Source organism: Symphalangus syndactylus, chromosome 14 (genome assembly GCF_028878055.3).
Source record: "Symphalangus syndactylus isolate Jambi chromosome 14, NHGRI_mSymSyn1-v2.1_pri, whole genome shotgun sequence".
Taxonomy (NCBI): Eukaryota; Metazoa; Chordata; class Mammalia; order Primates; family Hylobatidae; genus Symphalangus; species Symphalangus syndactylus.
The window spans coordinates 71,408,889-71,419,563 of record NC_072436.2 but is presented as its reverse complement, the minus strand read 5'-3'; the positions used below and the strand labels follow the sequence as shown (position 1 = coordinate 71,419,563).

Here is a 10,675-nt window from a genome sequence, read left to right as displayed (position 1 = left end):
AGAATGGTAAGGACAAGGAAATTTACACGCGAAGCCTGGAAGCGCCCCCGCCCCCGCCGCACTCCCGCGGGTCCTACGCGTGCTTTCGCCGCCTTTGTCCACAAGGTGGCAGCCTTTGAACTTTCTTCCCCGTAAGAACGCGAAAGGGGGGCAGAGAGGGAGAGAAGGCAAAGCACTCCCCCCACCAAGAACAATTTGAAAACCCACCCCATCATATTTAAAATCTGGGACAAAGAACCGTCGGGACGGAACTCTTTCCATTGCAAAAGCTCGGCGCGGCCTCGGGAGCTGCCCGGCGGCCCCGGACCGAGGCAGCCCTCCCCTTTAAAGAAGCGGAGGATTGGGATCCTTGAAACCCGAAACCCAGAAACAGCATCGGAGCGGAAACCAGAGGGAAAACCTTGAACTCCTCCAGACAATTGCTTCCGGGGAGTTGCAAGGGAGCGAGGGGGAATAAAGGACCCGCGAGGAGGGGCCCGCGGATGGCGCGTCCCTGAGGGTCGTGGCGAGTTCGCGGAGCGTGGGAAGGAGCGGACCCTGCTCTCCCCGGGCTGCGGGCCATGGCCACGGCGGAGCGGAGAGCCCTCGGCATCGGCTTCCAGTGGCTCTCCTTGGCCACTCTGGTGCTCATCTGCGCCGGGCAAGGGGGACGCAGGGAGGATGGGGGTCCAGCCTGCTACGGCGGATTTGACCTGTACTTCATTTTGGACAAGTAAGTGCCGCGAGTTGTCCCCCCCACCCCAGGATAAGCGGGCGAGGACGCTTTCGCCCCGGGCCGGACTTGTTGGCAGGGTCGCCTGGGGACAGGCGCGCATCTCCAGGGGCGCAGAGGGACGGCGCGACCGGCGGCGGCGGAGTGCTGCGCCTTTGTTGGGGCGCGCTCCTCCCAGCCTCGGCTCCAGAGCCCGCAGCCGAGGCGACGCTGCTTGCTCGGAAGGGGACAGACTTCTTTTCTGTCTTGCTTTCTGTGTCCCAGGAGCATGCAAGGGGCTTGGAGGATGCTATTGTCTTGCTGAGTTTCTGTGACTCCCTCCCGTGTTGGTGGGAAAGGCTTGCTCACCAAAGACAGAACTTGCAGGCACAGGTACTCCTAAAGTTAGAGGCTTGGGCATTTTAAAGCCAATCGTGGCATTTTTGTTTTGTTTTGTTTTGAAATGCTGCCCCACGGAAGGCATTATCTTTGCTCCTAATCATGTAATGCATACTTCTCACCGGGCACTGAGTGAAAATGAAAGGCAGAGTTTCTTAACCTTGGCACTTCTGAGACTGAAACCTGGTAATTCTTTGAGGTGGGGGCTGTCCTGTGGGTTGTAGGATGTTTAGCAGCATCCTTGGCCTCTGCCCACTGGATGCCAGTAACATCCCCCGCCACTCACTCCTTCCTTATTAGTGGTGACAACTAAAAATGCCTCTAGACATTGCCAAATGTCCCTCTCCTTCGACTTGAGAACCCCAGATGTAGGTGAATTCAAGCTCTCGGCCATTTGACTGGTGGGCTACCAGGGAGGTGCAGGAGCCCTGGTTTCCTTGCATAAAAATGGATAGTGGTTAGGCTTTAGGATTTGCTCAAGGGAGAGCTGAATTCTGACCAATGAAACACTTCCCAAATACGCATAAGTTTGCCAAGCCACAATCACCCAAGGAAGCTTCACGCTATCTGCTGAAAGCCAGCTTCAACGATAAAAAGCCCCTCACAGAAGATCCGTGCTCATTAAAACTGAGTGAGCTCTCCAGTGCCAGGAGAGGCGCTTTGCTGTTATAGTGGTAGGGAGATGGATTTCACAGACTGGAAAGTATTTAGGACTTGGAAAAAGAGTCCTGCAAAATAAGCTGGCTAGCTAGACACCAAATGTGCTTTGCAGTTGCCCCTGGAGTTTGATTTTTCCGTAAAGGCTGTTTTGAACTCCAGATTCTTTGGATGAAAAGTGAGATTTCTTTTCTGCAGATTTATGAGAAGGTGGATACTGAATATATGCTCCAGTGCTAACGAATGGAATTTCTTTTGTTACTTCTAGTGGCTGGGAGCCTCAGCTCACAGACTCAGAGACAGTGCATGAAAACAGTCGGAGGTGCTCCTCCTCCGTGCTTTTTAAAAAAGCCAATTCAGAATGATATTCAAGAAAATCTAAAAAAAAACAGGGACCGAATCTCCATGTCTCTGAATGGATGACTGTAGAGACACTACAGAGATATGGATACTGTAGAGATAACCAGTTTTCCCCAAATTAATTTAGAAATTGAATTCAACTTTGCAGTCAAAGTTCTGAAAGAGTTTGTTTTGATGATAAGAATTTAACAAAATGATTCTAGGCTTATCTCAGCAAAAAAAAAAAAAAAAACATAAAAAGAGCTGAAACATTTTTGGAAAAGAATAATGAAGCCATATTCTCTCTCCAAATATTAAAATGTATTATAATGTAAATTAATAAAAGCAGGATGGTAAAGGCCAAAGAATAGGTGGATAGAGTAGAAAATCTAAAAAGACAAGTACATGTAGATCCAAATACATGTAAACATTTAGTGGAATTTCAAATCAGTATATAATGATTCATTAATTAAAAAAATGGTTCATTAATTAAAAAAAGTGATTGATAACATGGAGAAAGAAAAAGGTTAGATTTATACTTTACAAACCACACACAAAAAGAAATTTCAGAAAGATTGAAAATCTAAATATGTAGAATGAAATGATCAAAGAACTAGAAGATAATTTAGATGAATATTACTGTAATCTTAGGTTTAGAGCTTTTAAAACATGACAAGGAAGAAACTGTAAAGGAAAATAAAGAGATTTGAATATATTAAAATTTTACACTTCTCTAAATGAAAAATAAGCCATGAAAAACATAAGAAGTTACAATAACTATTGCCACATAAATCACTCTCTTAAGATTGATTTTCATATGTAAAAAGCAGTAAAAGCAAAATCCCAATAGGAAATAGCCTAAACACATAATTCACAAGGGAAAAAAATATGAGAGTCAATAAATGAACCAAAAAGGTCATTATTAATCAAAGAAATGAAAAAAATAAAACAATATCATTTTTGTTAGGTTGGCAAAAACTTTTTAAAAATTATAATATTCAGTATTGGCCAATTTGTGGGAGGTAGGCACTGTCATTTCTTACTAGGGAAAATGTAAATTGGTGCAGTCTTTCTAGACTTGTGCTGCCCAGTAGAACTTTCTAGGTTGGTGGAAAAGTTCTATATCTGTGCTGTTCAATACAGTAGCTACTAGCCATATGTGACTCGAGCACTTGAAATGTAGCTAGTGCGATTAAGGAAGTGAATTTTTAATTTTATGTAAGTTTAACTAATTTGAACTTTAATAGCCACATGTGGCTACCATACTGGATAGTGCAGGCAAGAAGATAATTTGGCAACATATAACAAATGCTTTTAAAAAAATGAGGGCTCTACCTTTCCATCAAGCAATTTCATGTCCTAAAGAAAAAAATCCAAATAGTCACAAAGAAGTACCTACATGTATGTTTATGGAGGTGCTGTTTATAATAAAAAGCTGAGGATTACATGTGTCTAACAGCAGCAGATTTACTAAGGTATGATATATGCATAGTATTGAATCTGCATTGCATGTTATACAAGCTTGTAAGCTATTTTAGGAGAAATACGTAATTCTTAATATACTATACACTTTTAGATGAAAATGCAATTACCAAACGTCATCTGCGTTATGATTCCACCTGTTTAAAAAGTTAAACACACACATGTGTACGTCTCTATTTACCAATATGGTAGTACTATTTGTCTCCAGCAGGTAGAATTTTAAATTTTGTTTACATGTTTTTCTTAATTTTTCTGTACTGAACATACATTACTTTTATATTCAACAAAAATAAGTTATTTTGAATTTGTTTTAAAAATCATGTCAAGTGGGTCTCTAACCAGCGTGCTGACTTCCAAGCCCCTTGCTATTGTAAAAGATGCTGCTGCTTTTATATTTAATCCTGGAGTAAATGTCTAAGTGCACCATAGGATTCTTTGAAGCACATTGGGAACCCAAAAATGCTCCAGGAAAAGAAATGGTGGGGAGACCTTTACAGACATTCAGGTGGATGCCTCTGACTTCCTTTAGCTGTTCTGTTGCTGGAAGAGAAGGATATTTTTGTGCTGAATGAAAAACTTGCTAGAACTTGGTGCAATAGTGCACACTCCACCAGCTTACCATCTCGATCCAGGCTAATTTATGAGATTGATGAGTCCAGAGCTAGGGGATGGGCCAAAAAGCAGTGGTGGCAAACAGATCCCTGGGTGGTCGCTAAAGACATGATCTTCTGTCCTAGAAAGAACCTCCTCACACAGTGCTGTCCAGCACCCAACCACAGTCAGAGTGGAAAGTGAAAAAATGCTGACTCATTTTTTTCCTTGGGCTTCTTAGATCCTTTGGCTGGCAAGACACTGTCTACAGTCTGAAACCGAGGGATCATAGGGGACTGAATCCACCATTCTTCTCCCAATCCCTGCAACTCCCTTTTCCCCTGCAACTGGTTCTCTTTTCCATGACGTTAAATCTCAGCTCATTTCAGCTTTAAGCAAGCTGCATCTCTGGCCTGGAGGGAACCCAGATTATACATTTAATGGAACGTCATGTTTTCTCAACCAGGAGCAAAGACTTCATAATGATAACCTAGAAAATACCACAGTAACACAATAGGGCATTATTAGTGGCTTTGGCGACTGGGCTGGTGGACTGGGCTGCACAAGGCTTTATACTGATGGAATTTCATGTTCACTTAAACATGCTTTTCTGGTTATAGTCAGGAAAAATAGATTGCTGGGAATTCAATCAGGGATTTGAAAAGTTAGATTTGGAAGGCTCTGTTCAACAAAAAGCAAAGAAGCAGCTAGTCTCTTTTAAGTCTTCCAGGGGATCTTCCAAGATGAATGCACCCATTTGACCAACCCACAGACATAACTGTACCTTCCCTCTCTCACAGCACCCCCCACCCTCTCTTATTATGTATATGTTTATGTATTACATATTGGCCTATTTTACATGGAGCTATTAGTCACTTGAATGGAGAAAGTGGATTCTGCATCATGAATCTCTCAAGTGGCTGGCTATGTTATGTGTGCCCTGAAGACTTCAAAAATAGAATGTGGGAAAGAGAGCAGGAGGAGTGGAGATGGTGGGCTGGAGGGCAGGAGTAAATGCTGAGCAGCTTTATTTATAGGACTTTCCAAAGCCACTGCCTGTCATTCATTTTCTGCACCTAATAAATCCTTATGTGTCTAAAGGCCCCCCACAGGCTCACCATGTGCTCCTTCCCCGTAAGACCTCCAAATCCCCCTGTCACTTCCCTTCTGTTCGGCACCAATTTTCTCGTTCTTCCACTGTACAAAGGGACTCCATGTTGCCACTCCCCCAGAGTTCCAACCACGGCACCCACACCTGGACGATGCTGGTGCTGATTTGCAGGACCATTGTTATGTGTTGTACTCCAGGGACAGGATCATCAGACAGATTTTTGTAGCATTAGACTGGAAACTTCACCACCAGGTATAGTACTGGCTTTTTTCTGGGAAAATATCTTCTGAGTTCCCAACTACTAACTTACAAAAGAAATACTGGATTGGGAACTTGTGTTAGTCTTGCAGACTCATGCTCTCTCACAAGAGTCCCAAAGACAACCTTGTTCGGTAGGTAGGGCAAAGCATGACTGTCCCTAATTTGAAGATAAGAAAACCTTTGTTCAGTCCACTGGGTTAAGTGACTTGCCCAAGGACCTAGGATTAGATCACGACAGAGCTAGCACAGTGTCTGCCCTTGACTCCCAGACCAGCTATTTCCACTCATCTTCCCTGTACAGCTGGGCCATAATGAGAAGCACGTGGCAATACAACTAGAGGAACTGGGTAGATTCCAGGAATTCAAAATCCCCACATCAGAGTTTCAGTAAATCGTGGTGCATAAGGCGATTAAGGTTACTTAATTGAGGAGCTACTGCTCTGCTGTTCAATCAGCTGTAGTTGATGGAAAGTATCAGGAACTCCAACCCCCTGCAACCCAGAGAAATGCTCCAGAGATCTAGGGGGTTAATTGATGAGTCAGACTCTAAGGTGTGTTCAGGACATTTTATTATGATAAATTAGTAATTTGTTCAGACTGAATCTGATAGAAAAGGGAAATTGAAGTCTGTAAATATGCTAAAACACACAGATGTAGCTTATTTTCAGAAATACATTGGAAGATGGCTTAGTGTCTGCAAAATTGGCTTTGAATAAGGAAAGCAAAGAGTTCAATAGAAGGCACCTTGAAGATGCTACAATCAGATATTTTTTATATTTTTGGATTTTAATTCATATAAATCTTGTATATTTATTGTTAATTTCATTCCTAAGTATTTGATCATTTTGGTTATTGTAATGGGAAATTTTCTTCCATTTTAACTTGTTTGCTCTTAGACATATAAAGAGTACAAGTATCTGTGTTGATTTTGTTGTGAATTATTTTACTGTTTCAATTTCCTAGTTGATTCTCTTGGCTTTTCTGGATATATAATCATATAATCTGCAAACAACAATTTTATCTCCTCTTTTCTCATTTCATACTCTAATTTCTTTTTTTCAACTTTTAAGTTCAGGGGTACACACAAACCTGCACATCCTGCATATGTACCCCCGAACTTAAAATAAAAGATGTTAAAAAAAGAAATTAAATAAGAATGTGTCATGGAGTTTTGTTGTACTTTATTGTACAGATTATTTCATCACTGAGGTATTAAGCCTAGTACCCATTAGTTATTTTTCCTGATCCTCTCCCTCCTGTCACCTTCCACCCTCCAACAGGCCCCAGTGTCTGTTGTTCCCCTCTATGTGTCCATGTGTTCTCACTGTTTAGCACCCACTTACAAGTGAGAACATGCGGTGTTTGGTTTTCTGTTCATGCGTTAGTTTTCTAAGGATAATAGCCTCCAGCTCTACCCATGTTCCTGCAAAGGACATCATCTCCTTTTTTATAGTTGCATAAAATGCCATGGTGTATATATACCACATTTTCTTTGTCTAATCTATCATTGATGGGCATTTAGCAACCTAAATTTCATGTCTTTGCTATTGTGAATAGTGCTGCAATGAACATATGCATGCATGTGTCTTTATAATTGAACAATTTATATTCCTTTGGGTATATTCTCAGTAATGGGATTGGTGGGTCGAATGGTATTTCTGTCTTTAGGTCTTTGATTAATCGCCACACTATCTTTTACAATAATAATTTTAAAGGGCATCAGAAAAATAGTTATCAGGGGCCAGGAATTTCTTTTATTATTATTATTTTTGCATTGAGGTGGACTTAATACTCGGTTTTAAATGCTCCTCCAATTAAGTTCCACATTTGGAGAGGGCCTTTCAGGCCAGGCAATAGTTCGTAGAACTGCCTGCAAATTGGATGGTTTGGCGTATAGGTCAAAAATAAAAATAAATAAGGCAAAACTGTTTTGTTTTGTTTTGTGTTTGTCTGGGTCAGCCAAGTGACTACCTCTACTTTATTTAGCTATGGAGACCTGGTTAAACTAAGTGTCAAGGAGTGTTGGAGGAAGACACCTGTCCCAAGATAACCTGTAATTATGTCCAAATGCTAAAGGACTCCTAGTGGTCCAGAAACAAATTCTGGGATCAATTAGGGAGACTTGGCTGTCACATAAATGCAAATGGGATTTGCTCTATGCTAATTTAGAACGTGTGTCTATGTTTGGTATGCGGCCAAGAGACTGGATCTCGCCTCTCCCACTGATTACTCTGCAATAAAAGACAAAGAGTGTATTTGAACATTTGTTGACATGTTTTTCAGACACGTCAGGTTCATACTGAAAAAGTAATTAGATTTCTCCAATTTGACTCAGCAGATTCTTCCATTCATTTGGCATACATGACATACTCAGTTTTGATCACAAGTGTGTACTCCAATACAGGCGTGGATAAAACAATGCCTATTGCAAGCAATGTCCTGCTATGCGAGGTGCAAGGAATGCAAAATAAACAGGAAGAAGTCCCAGGCTGTCAGGTGTTTATGGAGAAAAGTGTTAGAAGGACTCCAGGCAGCCAAAGCTAAAGGCTTCAATGAGGATTTGGGAAAGGGGCCAAGTAAAGTCAATTTTAGATCAATAAGAAATAAGAAGTAACATTTACTGAGCCCTTGCTACCTGCCAGACACTATAGTAAACACTTTGCCTGTATGAGGTCTGTATAGTCATCATTACCATTTCACAGATGAGGAGACCGAGGTTTAGAGAGGTTACCCAAGGTCACTCTGAGTGGTGAAACTAAGCCTCAAACCCAAGCCCCTCTGACTCATAATCTATGCACAAAGATAAAAAGAATCTAAATATGCAAAAGAACATTGAATCAATCAAGGTAGGTCAGGTTATGCTGTGATAACAAATAACCCCTGAATCTCAGTTACACAAAACAACAAAGTTTTATTCTCTGCATATACTACATGTCTGATAGGAGTCAGCGGGGCTCGTCTTATGGTGATGGTTCTGGGAGCCAGGCTGGTGGAGACTCCTTCCTGATACCTCCTGCCACCATCAAGGCTGAGAGGGAAGAGAATACTAGATGATGTCTCGCTGGCCATGAAATTCTCCAGCCAGAAGTGACGTGCGTCCTTCTACTCACAGCCCATTGGTCAGAACTGGTCAGATAGCCTTACTCTATGGAAAAAGACTTGAAGAATAATCTTCCATGTGCCTAGATGGAAGGGAAAGCCAGATATGGGTGGACAATAAAAGCTTCTACTAAAAACGTATAATTATAGCTTGCCTTGGCTTGAATAAGCAAGAAAGAAGTAGCTATTGAGAGAGAATAAAGAGATAAGACTTCTGGAGAAAGGTCAGTTTTGAGCCAAGTCTTGGATATACAGCATTCATCAACCTAGAATTACTGTCAGATGTGATGTTTCAAATATGCCCAAGAGGCAATGATAGCTCCTTCTCTTTTCCTCCCTTCCCCATTCTCCGCATACTTTAGATGAAATATTCAGTGAGGTGGGCGGGGGATTAAATTAGATTAAATGGAAAGTAGAAATGGAGATTAGACATGCTCTCCTGCCACCTAAGTATTACATGAATGTATTTGAAAGATAAAACTTTCTTTTTCCATAGTTTATGAAATATGAGGGAATTTGAAAGGCTGGGGAAAGACAGCAGGCCATGGAACACAGACCACTGCAGCAGCAGAGCTCAGAGGATGCCTGTACACTGCAGGGGCTGATTCCGAGTTTGAATCAAGAGTATCTGGGCTCCGACTAGTGCTTCTCAATGAGGGTGCTGTTGGCATTTTTGATGGGACAGTGTTTCATTGTGATGGACTGTGGGATGCTTTAGCATTCCTCATCCTTGCTTTCTAAATACCAGTAGCCTTTCTGGTCATTGTGATGACCAATAAATAACAGCCTCTATACTTATTTCTAAGGTTGGTACCACCTTGGTTGAGGACTCCTGACTAAAAGAAGGCAGGGCAGAGCAGGGCATGCCATTGATGTTGATTCCTAGCACCCAAGAACCACATCTGGGCATTTGTCTGAAGGAAGAAATTGGCAGGCTTCCATGATAAGAGCTCTAGTGGAAATTGTAGACCTTGGGAATGAATATGCTAAACTGAGGTTCTCAACCAAGGGCCAGATCACAACTTCAGAGGCCTGAGGCAGACATGTGTATTTTGGAAAAGCTTCCCAGGTGATTCTGATTCAGGTCCCTCCCTCAGTGAGTCATAAGACTGAACAGGAAGACAAGAAAAGCTGCCTCATAATGATGGCTCATGCTATGGCCTTATCATGAGGATATAGCTGAGGCAGCACACACATTGGAGCTGGGCTACAGGCAGAGCTCTTATTTTAGATGGTGGCAGAAGAAGCCACACACGATATGAAGGCAGAAGAGCAAAGGTCGCTGAGAGGCCATGTTTTGCCCTTCAGTGTTGCCAGGTCCTGCTGTGTGTACATATACATTTAAGCCATGATGTTTACTAGCCAGGACACTCCTTTGCTTCCTTTCTCATAAGTCTCCCTACATGAAATGTGCCTCACGGGAATGCTTAATACAGGGCTTAAGAAGGCCAACTTCGGAATCAGGCATCTGCAGCTTCAAATATCAGCTCAACGCTTCACCAAGCATTGTGACCTTGGACAAATTATTTAGCCTCTCTGAACTTCAGTATTGTTAATAAAATAGGCATTAAAATGTCTGCCTCACAAATGTGTTGTAAAGATTAAAACCTTTAATTAACCATTTGGCACATGAGTGCTAAGACGATAGATGGTGATGGTGATGGTTATGGTGGTGGAGGTGGACGTGCTGATAAGGATGATGGTGATGGTAGTGGTGATGGTGATAGTGATAGTGGTGATTATGGTGATGTTGATAGTTGTGATGAAGATGATGATGATGGTGATAAGGATAATGGTGATGGTGGTGGTGGTGATAGTGATAGTGATAATGATGATAATGGTAGTAATGATGATAGTGATGGTGGTGGTAGTGATGATGGTGATGGTGATATGGTGATGGTGGTGGAGGTGGAGATGATGATGATGATAATGATGATGATGGCAGTGGTCATGGTGGTGGTGGTGTTAATGGAGAAACAGAATATGGTCCTCTAACAAAAGTTACCTCCATAGATTCCAAGCAGTACTGCCTAGCTAGGATAAGG

The 10,675-nt window shown here is 42.0% G+C and overlaps 1 protein-coding gene across 3 annotated transcripts in view; it reads left to right on the top strand.

Annotated features, from left to right (window-relative positions):
- Positions 1 to 210: 210 nt before the first annotated feature.
- ANTXR1 (ANTXR cell adhesion molecule 1) overlaps positions 211 to 10,675 on the top strand; it is a 244,955-nt gene continuing 234,490 nt past the window's right edge. For 2 of the 3 annotated variants that reach the window (XM_055241678.1, XM_055241683.1), the window contains exon 1: positions 211 to 712. In XM_055241678.1, the coding sequence (XP_055097653.1) occupies positions 561 to 712 (152 nt within the window). In that variant the 5' untranslated portion in view covers positions 211 to 560. The remainder of the gene's footprint in view (positions 713 to 10,675) is intronic. The other variant, XM_055241682.2, reaches the window with a different exon arrangement.